This window comes from Lithobates pipiens, unplaced genomic scaffold (genome assembly GCF_037356315.1).
Source record: "Lithobates pipiens isolate NorthernLeopardFrog02 unplaced genomic scaffold, aLitPip1_a1.2 Scaffold_23, whole genome shotgun sequence".
NCBI classification, from domain to species: domain Eukaryota; kingdom Metazoa; phylum Chordata; class Amphibia; order Anura; family Ranidae; genus Lithobates; species Lithobates pipiens.
Genome location: NW_027507785.1, coordinates 304026751 through 304046910, shown reverse-complemented (window position 1 = coordinate 304046910; position 20160 = coordinate 304026751). Strand labels below are relative to the sequence as shown.

General features: G+C 47.1%; 1 protein-coding gene across 1 annotated transcript; it reads right to left on the bottom strand.

The window, feature by feature from the left end:
- Nucleotides 1-1769: 1769 nt before the first annotated feature.
- LOC143927054 (uncharacterized) lies at nt 1770-4306 on the bottom strand. Its single transcript, XM_077451018.1, has 2 exons — nt 3560-4306; nt 1770-2456 (listed from the first exon to the last, which is right to left on the bottom strand). The coding sequence occupies exons 1-2, from the start codon at nt 4294-4296 to the stop codon at nt 2369-2371; spliced, it is 825 nt and encodes a 274-aa protein (XP_077307144.1). The 5' UTR covers nt 4297-4306; the 3' UTR covers nt 1770-2368.
- Between the last annotated feature and the right edge of the window lie 15854 nt (nt 4307-20160).

Below are 20160 nucleotides of genomic sequence, written 5' to 3'. Positions count from 1 at the left end.
GGTTAACTGCTTAAGCCCCGCACCATTTGGCTGGTCAAAGACACCGAAAACCAAGCACCGCCTTAAGGATTTCTAAGGGAGTAAAATTTTTGATTTCACTCCTCACTACCTATCACAGTAGGTATCACCCGTCCCTCATATTTTTCTTTACGTTATACTGCTTGTTGACGTACTGAGCCTGCAGTAGCATGCTGAGGGGTTGTTACCTAAGGGACCGCCCCTTTGGCAGAACTAGAAAGTTCTAGTTTTAGTATCACATGTTAACATGTAATACCTAGTCCTCTCCTGAAGGTGGCATAACAACCCAATGGTCTAAAGAGAGAAGCTGTGTCAGTCAGTGAATTGCAGAGAAAAGGATTTTACGGTGAGTACAAAAAATCCTATTTTTAATGCAGCCTGTGGGCTGAATGAAAAAAAGAGATTGATCGGTGGGTATGCCCACCATTAGAATACCTCCCTTCATCCACCCACTTCTAATCATGGGCATACGTGCACCATTTATATATGCGGAAGCATGGGGGCATCCTCCCGCTAAAGTTAGGAGCAAATCGCTCCTCCACCCCTGTTGCCCCCATGCTTCCACATATATGCTTTTTTTTTTTTTTAACTGTGGTGGTGAAATCACCTCCGACAGCGCTGGAGTCACGGCTTTACGTATGGTGGAAGCAAACGTTGTTGCTGTCAAGATAAATAAATCCGTGCTGCAGCCGAATGGCGTACCTGCTAATCAAATGATGGTTAACAATAAAACAAAGTAACATTACAGTATAACAGTAAGGCTTACCATATCTACAAAGCAAATACAAAAAAAATAGTAAAAAATAAAACATTTGTATCCTGTGCCTAAAATATATATATGCTGAAGCATGAGGGCATCCACCCCAAAAAGTAGGAGCAAATCGCTCCTCCACCCCTGCTGCCCCCATGCTTTGGCATATATGCTCTTCTTTTTTTTTTTTTTTTTTTTTTTAACTGTGGTGGTGAAATCACCTCTGATGGCGCTGGAGTCATGGCTTTAGGTATTGTGGGAGCAAACGCTGTTGCTGTCAAGATAAATAAATTTCTTTTTCGGGTTCGGCAGTGGCAGCGGGCAGCGTGATTGACAATGGATCTACATTGGGGGACATTGTTTTGACTTTTGATTATTAAATAAAGGACTTACACAAAAGCTTGTATTGTGTCTTTACCCACTTTTTTGTTTAACGTGTAGAGCTACTTATTCACATGGGGGAGGGCTGGGATCTGGGGACCTCCCACCCCAGACCCCGACTCAGGGTTGTGGGAAAGGGCCCACCCCATTCCCCCCTACCCCCCCCCCACTGCCGCCTTTACACCCCCCCCCCCACCCGCTGCCGTCCCGGAATCTCCTGAACAACCAGAAAGCCCAGTAAAGATGTGACTGGCGGCATCGGCTTCTCCACCCAAAAAAACAATAACGACCACCATTCCACCACCAAAAGAAAAAAAATAGAAAAACTTGTCACAGCCCATGCTATTACAAGGGATGTTGTTAATCCCTTGTGATAGCAATAAAAATAATTAAAATATAAATAAAGGGTACTGTGTAAAAATTAAAACATTAAATAAAATAAATAATGCAAAACATTTTAAAGCACCCCCCCACCCCTCTGTGCTTGTGTGCAAATGCAAATATATGAGGATTCTTCAAAAAGTTTCCGCACTTTTTATAAACCAAGTTATATATATATATATATATATATATATATATATATATATATATTAAAGTGTAGAAACTTTTTGAAGACCGTTCTTATAATTCAGCTTTTTACATGTATGAGAGGTTAAAAATGCGCACTAGGCATCTAACTAAAGCTAGGCATACTGTAGATGTAATAAAAACCATACAGATTCCTCCATCCATCCAGGCAAACAAGGTGGATGGAGGAATCCCCCCTCCCCCTTCCCTGCTGGAACATTGTATTCCCACCTCACAATATACCACAATGCCTAGGGCAACCGCACCTCCAGCCCCCACCTCACATGATGCCACAATGCCTTGGGCAGCCGCCCCTCCTATTCCCTTTAAACCACAACACCTGGGGCGCCCCTCCAGCCCCCACCTCATATTATACCTCAACGCCTGGGGCAGCAGCCCCTCCTGTCTCCCTCACCTCACATCATACCACAATGCCTGGGGCAGCCACCCCTCCAGCCCCCCTCACCTCACATTATACCACAACGCCTGGAGCAGCCGCCCCTCCTGTCTCCCTTGAACCAAAACGCCTGGGGCAGCTGCCCCTCCAGCTAAATGGAGTTTTTGATTGAAGATAGAAAAGAAGATAGCCCAAAATTTGTGAGGAAAGGTGGTTAGGGGTGAGGTTATAGGGCTCATTTCCACCTTTACACCCTAAAATTCATCTTCACTGTAATCATCCTGTTCCAATCTTCCTTCTTCCATTCTTGACTCCTCCCATTTTCTGTGTTTTCTCTTTCGACTGTAAATGTAAACAAAACGTGTAAGAACGATATAAACAATCTTTACAAAGTAACAGAAATAAAGACTGACTCCACCTAAAATCTGCCCTCTACGGGGGCGTAACCAGTGTGCCCCTTCCGTTAAATTTCTAAGTTACTTTGCTCTGCCATTATCATTTGATGTTGTGCTGGCTATGACATCTGCAAGAACTGGGAACACTGAATTGGATGTCTCACCACTGGTTTAGACATATTTAAATGTAGGTTTGACTTTCCACTATATAAGCCTGAGATACCAATTTTAGGAGAGTTCCTCTTTAACGGTATACTGCTGCCATTGTCAATGTGTCCTGGCATAGACCTTGTTACATTTTATATGCAGACATTGTGCAGCAAATTAAACTGTAATGCCGCATACACTTGGAATTTTGGTCGGAAAAATCTCTGATGGTTTTCCCAACGGAATTCCGACGGGATTTCGCTCATGCTGTCTTGTATACACACGGTCACACCAAATTCCGACCATCAAGAACGCGGTGACGTACAACACGTATGACGGGACTAGAAAAAGGAAGTTCAATAGCCAGTAGCCAATAGCTTTCGTCTCGTAGTTGAATCTGAGCATGTCCGAAAAATTGAGAACATGCTCTCAATCTTTTGCTGGCCGAAATTCAGCCAGCAAAAGTCTGATGGGGCATACACATGATCGCATTTTCCGACCAAATGTTCTCATCGGCCTTTTGCTGGACGAATTTCCGATCGTGTGTATGTGGCATTTGGAAAAAAAGGTAATTACAGGTATACATCAGGAACTCATTTGCTATTATTACCTGCAGCCTCATAGCCATCCACCTGTCACACATGCTAAAGCTATAAAATGCCCTTATTACTGAATGAATGAATGAATGAAATACTTATATAGCGCACAATGCGAACTGAATCGCCTCTAGGCATTACTAGCAAAATAGATCTATCGTTGGTGTGTGAAAGATAACTCTATGCTCAAAGAGGAGCTTTTGCTGCTAAAATTTGGGGACTGAACATTGAGGGAAAACTGCTGAGAAAATGGACCTTTGGTTTGTATTTTGATAAAATACTAAAGAAAATATAAAAATCAACTTACCATTTGTAGATTGCTCTTCCCAAGCAGAATATGAATATGAATGAGATTATGGCAATGGTGAAAAAACAGAGAATGACAACGTATTTTAGCAGAACCCATTCTTTGCCAACAGTTGCTGTTTGTTTGCTGGCCGTGGTAGTGGCTGGAGGGTTAACCATGGGCTTATGCTTTGCTTTTAATTTCTTGCCAGTGATCTTTCCTTGGTTCCTTGGTTTTTTGTGAACCGTTGTTGTTTCTTCCTCGTCCTCGTCCTCGTACTCGTCCTCGTACTCGTCCTCGTCCTCGTCCTCGTACTCGTCCTCGTACTCGTCCTCGTACTCGACCTCGTCCTCGTACTCGTCCTTGTCCTCGGTTTCTGTCTGGATAGTGACTGGACGGTGAACCGCGGGCTTACGCTTTGGTTTTAATCTCTTGCCACTGGTCTGTCCTTTGTCCACAGGCCTTGCTTGTCTTTCCTTCCCAGGCCTTGCTTGTCCTTCCTTCCCAGGCCTTGCTTGTCCTTCCTTCCCAGGCCTTGCTTGTCCTTCCTTCCCAGGCCTTGCTTGTCCTTCCTTCCCAGGCCTTGCTTGTCCTTCCTCCACAACCGCAGTTTGTTCTTCATGATCCGTGGCTATATGCATTGAGTTGTATTCCTCGCCAGTGGTCTGTCCTTCGTCCCCAGACCTCGCATTCAGTATTGACTCTGGAAGCTTGAACATGGCCTCACGCCTTGCACTGAATTTCTTGCCAGAACTCATTAGTGGAGAATCTGCATAAAACAAATGAAAGGAGAGGTCATACAAATGTACAGTGAAGCAGCAGATCAAACATTTTCTAGCTTGGGCGTGCATTCAGTGTGGGAGGATCAAAAACTCAGATTTGTATTGCGCTTAGTGTCTTTTCTTAGGCCTCATGCACACAGATGTGAAAAATAAATCAGTTTTCCGTGGCATTTTGCATTTTTTACACCTCTGAATGCATCTGCATGTTAGTCAATGTGCCTATGCAAGCATTTTAACACATTTTTATGGGCAATGTTCAGGGGTAAAAAGAAATATGGCTCAGACACGCATTGGGGTTATCGAGTTTAGAACGTGGTGGATAAATTAACCACTTGTCCACAGCTGCACGCCCCTATACGTCGGCACAATGGCAGTGGTGGGCAAATAGGCGTACCTGTACATCTCCTTTAAGATACTGTGCCCACGGGACCAGAGGACTCGATGTCCACCGGTCTCCCAGCGATCGTGTCACGGAGCCTCAGAACAGGGAACTGCCTATGTAAAAGAGGCATTTCCCCCGTTCTGGCTTGTGTCATGACAGAGATCACCGCTCCCCGTCATCGGGAGCGGTGATCGCTGTCATGTGACTTGAAGCCCACCCCCCCACAGTTAGAATCCCTCCCTAGGACACACTTAACCCCTTCATCGCCCCCTAGTGGTTAACCCTTTTCCTGTCAGTGTCATTTACACAGTAATCAGTGCATTTTTATAAACATCTGGTTTTCAAGATAAACTGCACCCACAATTGAACTCCCACCACTGCGCTCTAGGACAAACTAACCCTGATGTGCACAGCTGTCACTTATAATAAATCTGTGAATAGTATTTAAATCTCTATTTAAACCATAAAATAGTGAAAAAAATTGCTGTGCTAAATTAAAATAATCAAGAACATAAACGCCCTCTCTATATACAATGTGTCAGCATATATCAAAGAACTGATTTATAAACATAACATGCGCAATGCCTAATAAATCACCCTTGTGACAAGTGTAAAAATTCCTTTTTAAACCTCTATCCACTCAGTGAAAAAATATATATATAAATAAATGAAGAAGGAAAAATCCCCATTTTTTTTTTAAATAGAACAGTCCCAGTTTTGTTTATAGCGCAAAAAATAAAAACCACAGAGGTGATCAAATACCACCAAAAGAAAGCTCTATTTGTGGGGAAAAAAAGGACATCAATTTTGTTTGGGTGCCACGTTGCATGGCCGCACAATTGTCAGTTAAAGCGACGCAGTGCCGAATCGCATAAAGTGCTCTGGTCAGGAGGGGAGTAAAATCTTCCGGGGCTGAAGAGGTTAATATGAAATTCGGAAGCCAGAATGGCCAATGCAGGATCCAACAGGATTTCTTTTTAGGAACCAACTCCATTGACAACAGCTATAGAAAACTTAAGATAGGTATCATCTGGCTACTTGGTCCCTGGGATTTGTCCAGCCCTGGTTTGCATCTCATTTCAATCAAACATAAGGGCTTAAAAAATTTCATAGGCAGTTGCTCAGCTATATGCATGTACATTCCTTCTGCGCAGGAAAAACTAACATTCTTATGCCCCGTACACACAAGCGGAATTTCCGTCTGAAAAATCTTGGATGCTTTTTCCGATGGAATTCCACTCCGGTTTTGGCATACACACGGTCACACAAAAGTTCTCTGAACTTTCGACAGTCAAGAACGCGGTGACGTACAACACTACGACGAGCCGAGAAAATTAAGTTCAATACTTCCGAGCATGTGTGGAATTGTTTCCGAGCATGCGTAGGAATTTTGCGCGTCAGAATTGGTACAGACGGTCGGAATTTCCGATCGGAACTTTTTCACACCAAAAAATTGAGAACCTGCTCTCAATCTTTTGCTGGCTGGAATTCCGCCAGCAAAAGTCCGATGGAGCATACGCACGGTCGCATTTTCCAACCAAAAGCTCTCATCGGTCTTTTGCTGGCCAAATTTCCGATCGTGTGTATGGGGGTATTAGAGCCCTTTCACAGACAGCACGGGGGGGTTGTCGGCGGTAAAGCGCCGATAGTTTTAGCGGCGCTTTAACCTTGTTTTAGAGGCGCTTTTCAGTTGCTAGTGCGGCGCTTTTAACCCTCGCTAGCGGCTGAATAAAGGGATGAAAGCTGCTGCGGCGTCCCAAAGATGCGGCTTTCAGTACCTTTTTCCACGCCCGGCCAGCGCACCGCTCCAGTGTGAAAGCACTCGGGCTTTCACACTGGGATTGCAGATGAGGCAGTTTTTCAGGCGCTATTTTTAGCGCTAAAGCACCTGAAAAACACCTCCGTTGTGAAAGGGGTCTTAAAGTTATTTCCGCTACTGAACAAACATTCTTTTATTATGGGTAATAGTAAAATACAGCATTATGGCCACTAGATGCAAATGATAAGCATGATCGTTATATGTCTTTGTAACAACAGATACAATTATGTTAAAAATTATAGAGAACGCTAGATGGAATTAGCAAATGAATGTAACCAGTGGGTACCTGCCCAATGTCACTCTAGTACTGGGCTATAGAAGAAAACAATATAAATAACCAATAGATCTACTGGATCTAACACTTACCTGTCACGAGAACTTTGGTTTTCTGAATCGGTCCGCTCCGTGCACCGTTCACAGTTACGTGGATCTCATATATCCCACTGTCCTCCACAAGGAGAGGACTGATCACCAGAGAGCAGTCCTCTTGAGCGGTATGGGTGGGATGCAGGTGCACTCTCAGGTTGTGGGGCATTTCAGGACGCAGCTTGATGTCATTGCGCTGCATGATAGTCCTATAACTATCGGTTCCGTCTGGCGTGAATCCCCATTTAAAATCAACCTTTTCATCGCCAGTCACTCCTTCCGTGGTGAGGTCACATGGAATGACCATTTTGGAGCCGGCTCTAACCTCCACAATTCGATAGGGAAGGTTTGCAAGAGGCATTGCTGCAGAAAGAAGGAAAAATGTGTTTAATAAGGAAACATATTATTACATCAAAATACAATGAACAAAAAGGTTTTGGAGGTCACAGGGGGGACATGACATTCTTCTTGGGTTTAGATATCCTTTAACAATTTTTGTGATTTTGCACACATTTAAAAATAATTTTAGGCCTGAAGATTACTTAAAACCTCCAAAAATATATTTTCAGGAAGCAGACCCCCTGTAGTATGAATTGGTGGTAATTTTAATAGACCCCCCCCCCCCCCGATGTCTCAACTGCACTCCATTGAAGCTAATGGAGGGCAGATTGACAATAACGAGAAGTTATGTTATACATGTTGCTTCCGGGTTCTTTGCAGCGAGGGGGGATGGGCGAGCGAACATTTGCTGGTCTCCCCCCCTCTACTCAGCGACTATCCCCATACAGGTCCTGGGATCTCTAGTTGTACAGCGGAGCCCAGGAAGCATTGGGGCGGGGGGGGGTCACTCATACATGGGTTGGCGGTAAAAGGGTTAATAGGCGGCAATGGATAGTAACATATGTGGTTTGTCACTGTTGCACTGGTGTACGCAATTTTAAAGTGTTGCATGTTTGATATTTATTTACTCGGCGCAACACAGAAAATGTGGGTTATGTATTGTGTTTTTTTTTTGTTTTTGCATTATAACTAAAAAAAAAAAAAAAAAAAAAAAAAATTAAAGGTCTTTTTTTCCAAAAAAAATTGCATTTACAAAAACATAGGTACAATATTCTATTGAATTATTTCTATTCTCCATACTCATTCCTGAAATAAGAAGTATCTTCATTTTAGTCAGCTTTGTATCATCTACTAATTTTTATCTTATAGCTTATTTTAATTTATTGCTTATTATTAATTATTAATATAAATGTATTACTTATTCATTTATTACTTATTATTAATATAAATTGTATTACTTATTCATTTATTACTTATTATTACTTATTCGTTTATTACTAATGAAACTTCATTTCTATTACTTTCTATTCTCATCAAATATTCTATTTCGAGATAAGATATTACTGTACATCTGTTGTTTAAACTTATGAAAACATATTAAAAATATTAAAAACAGAAAAAAAATTGCATTTAAAAAAATTACAACACCCACCAAATTATTCTCTAGGGTCTCTTTAAAAAAAAAAAAAAAAAATAATAATAAATATATATATATAATGTTATAACTAATTTACTAGCAAAAAAATCTTTCATCTTTGCCGCTGCCATGTATCCCGGAGTGACGAGTCTCACTGCTCCGGCACTGCGATTCGCCAGAGCCACGATGACATCCCTCCCACGCATGCGCACAGGAGCCGACACGAGCGGCATATCGCAGTGATCTGCGGCCTGCTCAGTGCGCCTGCGCACCGCTGTCTACGGTGCATGGGCCATAGACAGCGGTGCCTGTCTTTTTGTAAATATCTCCTAAACCGATATTTCTTGGACCTACAGGTAAGCCTTAATCTAGGCTTACATGTAGGTCAAAGTGGTTTGTAAGGGTTTACAACCACTTTAAACAGAGGCCAAGATAGCAGCTTCCTTGGCTAAAAACAATAAGATGGTTTAGTTCTACTTTAAATGTGGTGGCTGCATTAGTTTTCTCTTTTTATTCACCTGGTGATCTGGCCAGAAACACATCCCCAGTATTAGAGTGCCCCACCCTGGATGAAGGAGCACAGGGGGCACAGCAGGCAGTAGCATTGTCAGTCTGTGAAGCCAAACTCTAGCTAGTATTTGATAATATTTCATAATATATTCTTATATTTTTTTAATATTTTATAAGCCATTACAGCAGAGTTTTTTTCTTTCTTTAGGGATAAAGGTTTTACATTAATAAATAAAAGCCGATTCCTGCAAGCACCCCAAATACGGTATATAGATCAGGTATATAGATCAGCACCACAGATACGGTATATAGATCAGCACCACAGATATGGTGTATAGATCAGCACCACAGATACTGTATATAGATCAGGTATATAGATCAGCACCACAGATACGGTATATAGATCAGCACCACAGATACTGTATATAGATCAGGTATATAGATCAGCACCACAGATATGGTGTATAGATCACCACCACAGATACGGTATATAGATCAGGTATATAGATCAGCACCACAGATACGGTATATAGATCAACACCACAGATATGGTATATAGATCAGCACCACAGATACGGTATATAGATCAGCACCACAGAAACGGTATATAGATCAGGTATATACTGTAGCATAGATGTGATGGTCCAGTCTTCAAATTCCTATAGCAATATAGTGAAGGTGTGATGGGCAGATCGTCACATGCTTTTGGCCATATAGTATAGATATGAAAGTTTGTTTTTTACATACTTTTGGCCATATAGTGTAGGGGGGATGGTCCGGTCTTCAAATGCTTATAGCAGTATAGTGTAGGTGTGGTGGTCAGATCTTTACATACTTTTGGCCATTATGTGTAGGTTTGATGGTTAGGTCTTCAAAGCAAACACTGGAAAGTGAACCTCCGCCCCAGCATGGGCGTCCACAGAACGTTTTTCAGGGGGGCATCATCTTAGGGTTACCCATGAGCCGCCCCTTTTTGACAGTGTCATTATCATGGTCAGAGTCTGCAGACATAGTACAGTCCCTGGATAAGTAATGGATAATGGCCGACAGGCCCTCTTACCAGACCCAGCGAGACTACAGCAGTGATCCCTCTGGCTGGATGATCGCTCACTCTGGGTTTCCCTGGGGTGCCTCTGGTCAGTAGTGTAGCATGTCTGTACCCTGCCAGTGGCTTAGCCTTTCTCTCTGGTGGTGCTGGGCAGCGTGTCTCCCTCTCTGGTGGTGCTTAGTAGCATGGCACTCTCTCTGGTGGTGCTGGGCACGTGGCTCACTCTCTGGTGGAGCTGGGCAGCATTGCTCTCTCTCTGGTGGAGCTGGGCGGTGTGGCTCTCTCTCTGATGGCACTGAACAGTCTGTCTCTCTGGTGGCACTGGGCAGTGTGACCCTCACTCTCTGGCTTCCGCCAAGCACACTCCTCATTCTTTGTCCTGTGGCACTCTCTCCCTCAGCTTTTTTCCAGACAATCTCTCAGTCGCTCTCTTGATCAAGCGGTAGCCTCCTCCCTGTGATAAATGGGGCCACAAATCTTGGGATTACATGTCCCATGATGCTGTCTTCTCCTCGTCTCCTTTGATTGGCTCTCAGTTATGGCAAATGGGGAAGGAACGGAGGGGGCAGGAAGCTGGGCGGGGAACCTAGTGAGAGCCACTGTCTCTTCTGCTTAACTGGAGAAAGGGGGGTGAGCAGGGGAAACCTCTGATAGCCTGCAGCTCGCCTTTCTCCAGTCACAGCACCACTGAGTTCTCTGCTGGACTGAGCAGGGAAAAGAACCTGCAGTCACACTACACTGATCGGGGGCTTGACAGCACCTTGATGGTGTCACCTGACTGGCAGGTGGCACCCGGGTGCGGGCTGCCCAGACCCATATAGAGACACCACTGTGCTGAATTTAGCAGTGCTGATCCGACCCCTGATTCCAGGGGGCAGAGTTGCCAACCCTGCAAGGCAAAATTTACTGGCAGGATGCCAAAAATTTACAAACGGCACCAATTTTTTACTGGCACTGCAAAAGGTACCTAAAATTACAGTTTTCAGTGCTAAACAGTGCAAATATCAATATTTAAACTATAAACATATATCTAGTTCTTTTAGCAATGTGTTTAAGTTTAAAGAGGAAGTAAACCCTGATGTTAGTAGAGCAGTGGACGGTGTCAGTAGAGCAGTAAATGGTGTTAGTAGAGCAGTGGACAGTGTCTGTAGAGCAGAAAATGGTGTCAGTAGGGCAGTGGACGGTGTCAGTAGAGCAGTAAATGGTGTCAGTAGAGCAGTGAATGGTGTCAGTAGAGCAGTAAATGGTGTCAGTAGAGCAGTAAATGGTGTCAGTAGAGCAGTGAATGGTGTCAGTAGAGCAGTGTACAGTGTCTGTAGAGCAGTAAATGGTGTCAGTAGGGCAGTGGACGGTGTCAGTAGAGCAGTGAATGGTGTCAGTAGAGCAGTGAATGGTGTCAGTAGAGCAGTGAATGGTGTCAGTAGAGCAGTAAATGGTGTCAGTAGGGCAGTAAATGATGTCAGTAGAGCAGTAAATGGTGTCAGTAGAGCAGTGTACAGTGTCAGTAGAGCAGTGTACAGTGTCAGTAGGGCAGTAAATGGTGTCAGTAGAGCAGTGGGCAGTGTCAGTAGAGCAGTAAATGGTGTCAGTAGAGCAGTGGACGTTGTCAGTAGAGCAGTAAATAGTGTCAGTAGAGCAGTGGACAGTGTCAGTAGGGCAGTGGACAGTGTCAGTAGGGCAGTGGACAGTGTCAGTAGGGCAGTGGACAGTGTCAGTAGGGCAGTAAATGGTGTCAGTAGAGCAGTGGACGGTGTCAGTAGGGCAGTGGACGGTGTCAGTAGGGCAGTGGACGGTGTCCGTAGGGCAGTGGACAGTGTCCGTAGGGCAGTGGACAGTGTCCGTAGGGCACTAAATGGTGTCAGTAGAGCAGTGGACGGTGTCAGTAGAGCAGTGGACACTGTCAGTAGAGCAGTAAATGGTGTCAGTAGAGCAGTGGGCAGTGTCAGTAGAGCAGTAAATGGTGTCAGTAGAGCAGTGGACGGTGTCAGTAGAGCAGTAAATGGTGTCAGTAGAGCAGTGGACGGTGTCAGTAGGACAGTAAATGGTGTCAGTAGAGCAGTAAATGGTGTTAGTAGGGCAGTGGATGGTGTCAGTAGAGCAGTGGACGGTGTCAGTAGAGCAGTGGACGGTGTCAGTAGAGCAGTAAATGGTGTCAGTAGGGCAGTGGACAGTGTCAGTAGGGCAGTGGACGGTGTCAGTAGGACAGTAAATGGTGTCAGTAGAGCAGTAAATGGTGTCAGTAGGGCAGTGGACGGTGGCAGTAGAGCAGTAAATGGTGTCAGTAGGGCAGCGGACGGTGTCAGTAGAGCAGCGGACGTTGTCAGTAGAGCAGTGGACAGTGTCCGTAGGGCAGTGGACAGTGTCCGTAGGGCACTAAATGGTGTCAGTAGAGCAGTAAATGGTGTCAGTAGACCAGAGGATGGTCAGTAGACCAGAGGACGGTGTCAGTAGAGCAGCGGACGGTGTCAGTAGAGCAGCGGACGGTGTCAGTAGGGCAGTAAATGGTGTCAGTAGACCAGAGGATGGTGTCAGTAGAGCAGTGGACGGTGTCAGTAGAGCAGTGGACGGTGTCAGTAGGGTAGTAAATGGTTTCAGTAGACCAGAGGACGGTGTCAGTAGAGCAGTGGACGGTGTCAGTAGGGCAGTAAATGGTGTCAATAGAGCAGTAATTGGTATCAGTAGAGCAGTGTACACTGTCAGTAGAGCAGTGGACAGTGTCAGTAGGGCAGTGGACAGTGTCAGTAGGGCAGTGGGCAGTGTCAGTAGAGCAGTAAATGGTGTCAGTAGAGCAGTAAATGGTGTCAGTAGGGCAGTGGACAGTGTCAGTAGGGCAGTGGACAGTGTCAGAAAGGGCAGTAAATGGTGTCAGTAGAGCAGAGGACGGTGGCAGTAGAGCAGTGTACAGTGTCAGTAGAGCAGTGTACAGTGTCAGTAGACCAGAGGATGGTCAGTAGACTAGAGGACGGTGTCAGTAGAGCAGCGGACGGTGTCAGTAGAGCAGTAAATGGTGTCAGTAGACCAGAGGATGGTGTCAGTAGAGCAGTGGACGGTGTCAGTAGAGCAGTGGACGGTGTCAGTAGGGCAGTAAATGGTGTCAGTAGACCAGAGGACGGTGTCAGTAGAGCAGTGGACGGTGTCAGTAGGGCAGTAAATGGTGTCAATAGAGCAGTAAATGGTATCAGTAGAGCAGTGTACACTGTCAGTAGGGCAGTGGACAGTGTCAGTAGGGCAGTGGACAGTGTCAGTAGGGCAGTGGACAGTGTCAGTAGGGCAGTGTCAGTAGAGCAGTAAATGGTGTCAGTAGAGCAGTAAATGGTGTCAGTAGGGCAGTGGACAGTGTCAGTAGGGCAGTGGACAGTGTCAGAAAGGGCAGTAAATGGTGTCAGTAGAGCAGAGGACGGTGGCAGTAGAGCAGTGTACAGTGTCAGTAGAGCAGTGTACAGTGTCAGTAGAGCAGTAAATGGTGTCAGTAGGGCAGTGGACAGTTTCAGTAAGGCAGTAAATGGTGTCAGTAGAGAAGTAAATGGTGTTAGTAGAGAAGTAAATGGTGTCAGTAGGGTAGTAAATGGTGTCAGTAGAGCAGTGGACGGTGTCAGGTGTCAGTAGAGCAGTAAATGGTGTCAGTAGAGCAGCGGACGGTGGGCAGTGGACGGTGTCAGTAAGGCAGTAAATGGTGTCGGTAAACCAGTGGACGGTGTCAGTAGGGCAGTAAATGGTGTCAGTAGGGCAGTGGACAGTGTCAGTAGAGCAGTGGACAGTGTCAGTAGGGCAGTAAATGGTGTCAGTAGGGCAGTGGACAGTGTCAGTAAGGCAGTGGACAGTGTCAGTAGGTTAGTAAATGGTGTCAGTAGGGCAGTAAATGGTGTCAGTAAAGCAGTAAATGGTGTCAGTAAAGCGTACAGTGTCAGTAGAGCAGTGTACTGTGTCAGTAGGACAGTAAATGGTGTCAGTAGGCCAGTGGACAGTGTCAGTAGAGAAGTAATTGGTGTCAGTAGAGCAGTGTACAGTGTCAGTAGGGCAGCGGACGGTGTCAGTAGGGCAGCGGATGGTGTCAGTAGAGCAGTGGACAGTGTCAGTAGAGCAGCGGACAGTGTCAGTAGAGCAGTAATTGGTGTCAGTAGAGCAGTGTACAGTGTCAGTAGGGCAGTGGACGGTGTCAGTAGGGCAGCGGATGGTGTCAGTAGAGCAGTGGACGGTGTCAGTAGAGCAGCGGACGGTGTCAGTAGGGCAGCGGATGGTGTCAGTAGAGCAGTGGACGGTGTCAGTAGAGCAGCGGACGGTGTCAGTAGAGCAGAGGACGGTGTCAGTAGAGCAGTGTACAGTGTCAGTAGGGCAGTAATTGGTGTCAGTAGAGCAGTAAATGGTGTCAGTAGAGTAGTAAATGGTGTCAGTAGGGCTGTAGACAGTGTCAGTAGGGCAGTAAATGGTGTCAGTAGAGCAGTGGACGGTGTCAGTAGAGCAGCAGACAGTGTCAGTAGAGCAGTAAATGGTGTCAGTAGAGCAGTGTACAGTGTCAGTAGAGCCGTGGACGGTGTCAGTAGAGCAGTGGATGGTGTCAGTAGAGCAGTGGACGGTGTCAGTAGAGCAGTAAATGGTGTCAGTAGAGCAGAGGACAGTGTCAGTAGAGCAGTAAATGGTGTCAGTAGAGCAGTGGATGGTGTCAGTAGAGCAGCGGACGGTGTCAGTAGAGCAGCGGACGGTGTCAGTAGGGCAGTATATGGTGTCAGTAGGGCAGTATATGGTGTCAGTAGACCAGAGGACGGTGTCAGTAGACCAGAGGACGGTGTCAGTAGACCAGAGGACGGTGTCATTAGGGCAGTAAATGGTGTCAGTAGAGCAGTAAATAGTGTCAGTAGAGCAGTAAATAGTGTCAGTTGGGCAGTAAATGGTGTCAGTATAGCAGTAAATAATGTCAGTAGAGAAGTAAATGGTGCCAGTAGGGCAGTAAATGGTGTCAGTAGACCAGAGGACAGTGTCAGTAGAGCAGTGGACGACGGTGTCAGTAGGGCAGTAAATGGTGTCAGTAGGGTAGTAAATGGTGTCAGTAGACCAGAGGACGGTGTCAGTAGACCAGAGGATGGTGTCAGTAGAGCAGTGGATGGTGTCAGTAGAGCAACGGACGGTGTCAGTAGGGCAGTAAATGGTGTCAGTAGGGTAGTAAATGGTGTCAGTAAGGCAGTGGACGGTGTCACCCAGTGAGAACTGTATATATGGATGGTGTCTGGGGGAGTGAAGAACTGTATTTATGGCGGGACTCTATATATGGATGGTGTATGGAGGGGGGTGTATGTGTAGTGTATGGGGGGGAGGGGGGTGTCTATAGTGTATGGTGGGGGGAGGGGGGTGTATGTATAGTGTATGGTGGGTGAGGGTGTGTATATAGTGTATGGTGGGGGAGGGGGGTGTATATAGTGTATGGGGGGTGTATGGTGGGGGAGGGGGTGCATATAGTGTATGGTGGGGGAGGGGGTGTATATAGTTTATGGTGGGGGAGGGGAGTATGTATAGTGTATGGTGGGGGGTGTATATAGCGTATGGTGGGGGAGGGGTGTGTATATAGTTTATGGTGGGGGAGGGGGGTGTATATAGTGTATGGTGGGGAGGGGGGTGTATGTATAGTGTATGAAGGGGGGTGTATATAGTGTATGTTGGAGGAGGGGGGTGTATATAGTGTATGGTGGGGAGGGGGTGTATGTATAGTGTATGGAGGGGGGTGTATATAGTGTGTGGTGGGGGAGGGGTGTGTATATAGTGTGTGGTGGGGGAGGGGTGTGTATATAGTCTATGGTGAGGGAGGGGTGTGTATATAGTGTATGGTGGGGGAGGGGGATGTATATAGTGTATGGTGGGGGAGGGGGATGTATATAGTGTATGGTGAGGGAGGGGTGTGTATATAGTGTATGGTGGGGGAGGGGTGTGTATATAGTGTATGGTGGGGGAGGGGTGTGTATATAGTGTATGGTGGGGGAGGGGGTTGTATATAGTGTATGGTGGGGGAGGGGTGTGTATATAGTGTATGGTGGGGGAGGGGGTTGTATATAGTGTATGGTGGGGGGAGGGGTGTGTATATAGTGTATGGTGAGGGAGGGGTGTGTATATAGTGTATGGTGGGGGAGGGGGGTCTATATAGTGTATGGTGGGGGGAGGGGTGTGTATATAGTGTGTGGTGGGGGAGGGGTGTGTATATAGTGTATGGTGGGGGAGGGGGTTGTATATAGTGTGTGGTGGGGGGAGGGGTGTGTATATAGTGTATGGTGGGGGAGGGGTGTGTATATAGTGTATGGTGGGGGAGGGGTGTGTATATAGTGTATGGTGGGGGAGGGGTGTGTATATAGTGTATGGTGGGGGAGGGGGTTGTATATAGTGTATGGTGGGGGAGGGGTGTGTATATAGTGTATGGTGGGGGAGGGGTGTGTATATAGTGTGTGGTGGGGGGAGGGGTGTGTATATAGTGTATGGTGGGGGAGGGGTGTGTATATAGTGTATGGTGGGGGAGGGGGTTGTATATAGTGTATGGTGGGGGAGGGGTGTGTATATAGTGTATGGTGGGGGAGGGGGATGTATATAGTGTATGGTGGGGGAGGGGGATGTATATAGTGTATGGTGGGGGAGGGGGTTGTATATAGTGTATGGTGGGGGAGGGGTGTGTATATAGTGTATGGTGGGGGAGGGGGATGTATATAGTGTATGGTGGGGGAGGGGTGTGTATATAGTGTATGGTGGGGGAGGGGTGTGTATATAGTGTATGGTGGGGGAGGGGTGTGTATATAGTGTATGGTGGGGGGAGGGGTGTGTATATAGTGTATGGTGGGGGAGGGGTGTGTATATAGTGTATGGTGGGGGAGGGGTGTGTATATAGTGTATGGTGGGGGAGGGGGATGTATATAGTGTATGGTGGGGGAGGGGTGTGTATATAGTGTATGGTGGGGGAGGGGGATGTATATAGTGTATGGTGGGGGAGGGGTGTGTATATAGTGTATGGTGGGGGAGGGGTGTGTATATAGTGTATGGTGGGGGAGGGGTGTGTATATAGTGTATGGTGGGGGAGGGGTGTGTATATAGTGTATGGTGGGGGAGGGGTGTGTATATAGTGTATGGTGGGGGAGGGGTGTGTATATAGTGTGTGGTGGGGGGAGGGGGGTGTATATAGTGTATGGTGGGGGAGGGGGGTGTATATAGTGTATGGTGGGGGGAGGGGGATGTATATAGTGTATGGTGGGGGAGGGGTGTGTATATAGTGTATGGTGGGGGGAGGGGTGTGTATATAGTGTATGGTGGGGGAGGGGTGTGTATATAGTGTATGGTGGGGGAGGGGTGTGTATATAGTGTATGGTGGGGGAGGGGTGTGTATATAGTGTATGGTGGGGAGGGGTGTGTATATAGTGTATGGTGGGGGAGGGGTGTGTATATAGTGTATGGTGGGGGAGGGGTGTGTATATAGTGTATGGTGGGGAGGGGTGTGTATATAGTGTATGGTGGGGGAGGGGTGTGTATATAGTGTATGGTGGGGGAGGGGTGTGTATATAGTGTATGGTGGGGAGGGGTGTGTATATAGTGTATGGTGGGGGAGGGGGATGTATATAGTGTATGGTGGGGGGAGGGGTGTGTATATAGTGTATGGTGGGGGGAGGGGAGGTGAGAGTACTATGAAATCCTGACATGGAAATAACTTACCTTACAAGCTTGGCTGCAGTCCCAGTGATCTCTGCACACATTCCAGAGCAGCAGGGAATGGGGAGGCTCCGCCCACCTCCTTGTCCCTTCTGTAGCCAGCCAGGGGATTGGAGAAGAGCACCTTGGAGGCTCCGCCTCTGCCTCTATGTCCGACTCCCGTCCTGCACTCAGACAGCTGAACAGGAGCTGAAATCAAGCAGTGCTACGCCACTGCGGATTCGAAATTGAGGAGACACGGCCGCGCAGGGAGCCACTGACGGGTCTGAAATGAATAATGTGCCCGGGTCTCAGGTGGTCAGAGACCCGGGCACATGTTTCAAAACCCGTACTGTCCGGTTGAATCCCAGACAGGTGGCAACCCTACTTACAGTGCAAGGGGGAGCTCAATCTGTGGACCCTGATGCAGTTGGGATCTCTGATGTAAAGGGAACACAGTGGACTCTGATATAAGGTGGTCTCTGGTCACCAGAGCCCCCCTCTACATCAGAGTTCCCCGTTAGATCATGATTTGCAGCGTTCCCCTTTACACAGGTTTCATGCAGACTCTGATATAGGGGGGAACTCTGTGCTAGCTGGGCTATAGTAACCCGACCTTCATGTCATTGCAGAAATATACATTTTTTTACTTTTGTTAAACTTAAACACATTGTAGTTTAAATATTGATATTTGCACTGTTTAGCACTGAAAACTGTCATTTTAGGTACCTTTTTGCAGTGCCAGTAAAAAATTGGTGCTGTTTGTAAATTTTTGGCATCCTGCCAGTAAATTTTGCCTCGCAGGGTTGGCAACTCTGCCCCCTGGAATCAGGGGTCGGATCAGCACTGCTAAATTCAGCACAGTGGTGTCTCTATATGGGTCTGGGCAGCCCGCACCCGGGTGCCACCTGCCAGTCAGGTGACACCATCAAGGTGCTGTCAAGCCCCCGATCAGTGTAGTGTGACTGCAGGTTCTTTTCCCTGCTCAGTCCAGCAGAGAACTCAGCGGTGCTGTGACTGGAGAAAGGCGAGCTGCAGGCTATCAGAGGTTTCCCCTGCTCACCCCCCTTTCTCCAGTTAAGGAGAAGAGACAGTGGCTCTCACTAGGTTCCCCGCCCAGCTTCCTGCCCCCTCCATTCCTTCCCCATTGGCCATAACTGAGGGCCAAAGGAGACGAGGAGAGGACAGCATCATGGGACATGTAATCCCAATTTTTATGGCCCCATTTATCACAGGGAGGAGGCTACCGCTTGATAAAGAGAGCGACTGAGAGATTGTCTGGAAAAAAGCTGAGGGAGAGAGTGCTACAGGACAAAGAATGAGGAGTGTGCTTGGCGGAAGCCATCAGAGAGAGAGCCACACCGCCCAGCTCCACCAGAGAGTGAGCCACGCTGCCCAGCACCACCAGAGAGAGTGCCATGCTACCAAGCACCACCAGAGAGAGTGCCATGCTACCAAACACCACCAGAGAGAGTGCCATGCTACCAAGCACCACCAGAGAGGGAGACACGCTGCCCAGCTACACCAGAGAGAAAGGCTAAGCCACTGGCAGGGTGCAGACATGCTACACTACTGACCAGAGGCACCCCAGGGAAACCCAGAGTGAGCGATCATCCAGCCAGAGGGATCACTGCTGTAGTCTCGCTGGGTCTGGTAAGAGAGCCTGTCGGCCATTATCCATTACTTATCCAGGGACTGTACTATGTCTGTAGACTCTGACCATGATAATGACACTGTCAAAAAGGGGCGGCTCATGGGTAACCCTAAGATGATGCCCCCCCTGAAAAACGTTCTGTGGACGCCCATGCTGGGGCGGAGGTTTACTTTCCAGTGTTCGCTTTGGAGACCTAACCATCAAACCTACACATAATGGCCAAAAGTATGTAAAGATCTGACACCTACACCCAGGGCTGGACTTACCATTGGGCTTGACTGGGCTCAAGCCCATGGGCCCCGCTCAATAGGGGGCCCCACCGAGATACATTGTTGAGTGTACTTGGCTCTGCTCCGCTCACAGTCACGCCCAGTCCCGCCCTATGACGGACATAACACAGGGACTGGGCGTGACTGTGAGCCAAGCTGAGTGCACTCGGCTACTCTCGGCTCCGCTTAGGACTGCGAGAGGACTGCAGAGCCGCCGAGAGGACCTGAGAGCCACCGAGAGCTGCCAAGAGGACCCGAGAGCTGCCGAGAGACATTTTTAAACTTAAAGACTGCAATAACAAGGCTACAAATGACACTGATAAGGCTGCAATGACACTGGACAAGGCTGCAGATGGACACTCATAAGGCTGCATTGATGGGCATTTAAATGTAAGTTTTTTCCTTAAACTTCCCTCCTAAAAGTTTTTTTCCTTAAAATTGCTTCCTAAACTTGGGGTGCGTGTTATATGCCAGCGTTTGTTATTTGCCAATAAATAGGGTAATGTATAGACGGTAGGGCTCAAAAGTGACTCAAGCCCAGGGGCCCCCACCACCCTAAGTCCTGCCCTGCCTACACCTTATGGCTATTGGCATGTGAAGAGCGGACCATCACCCCTACAGTATATGGCCCAAAGTATGTAAAACCTAACTTTCATATCTACACT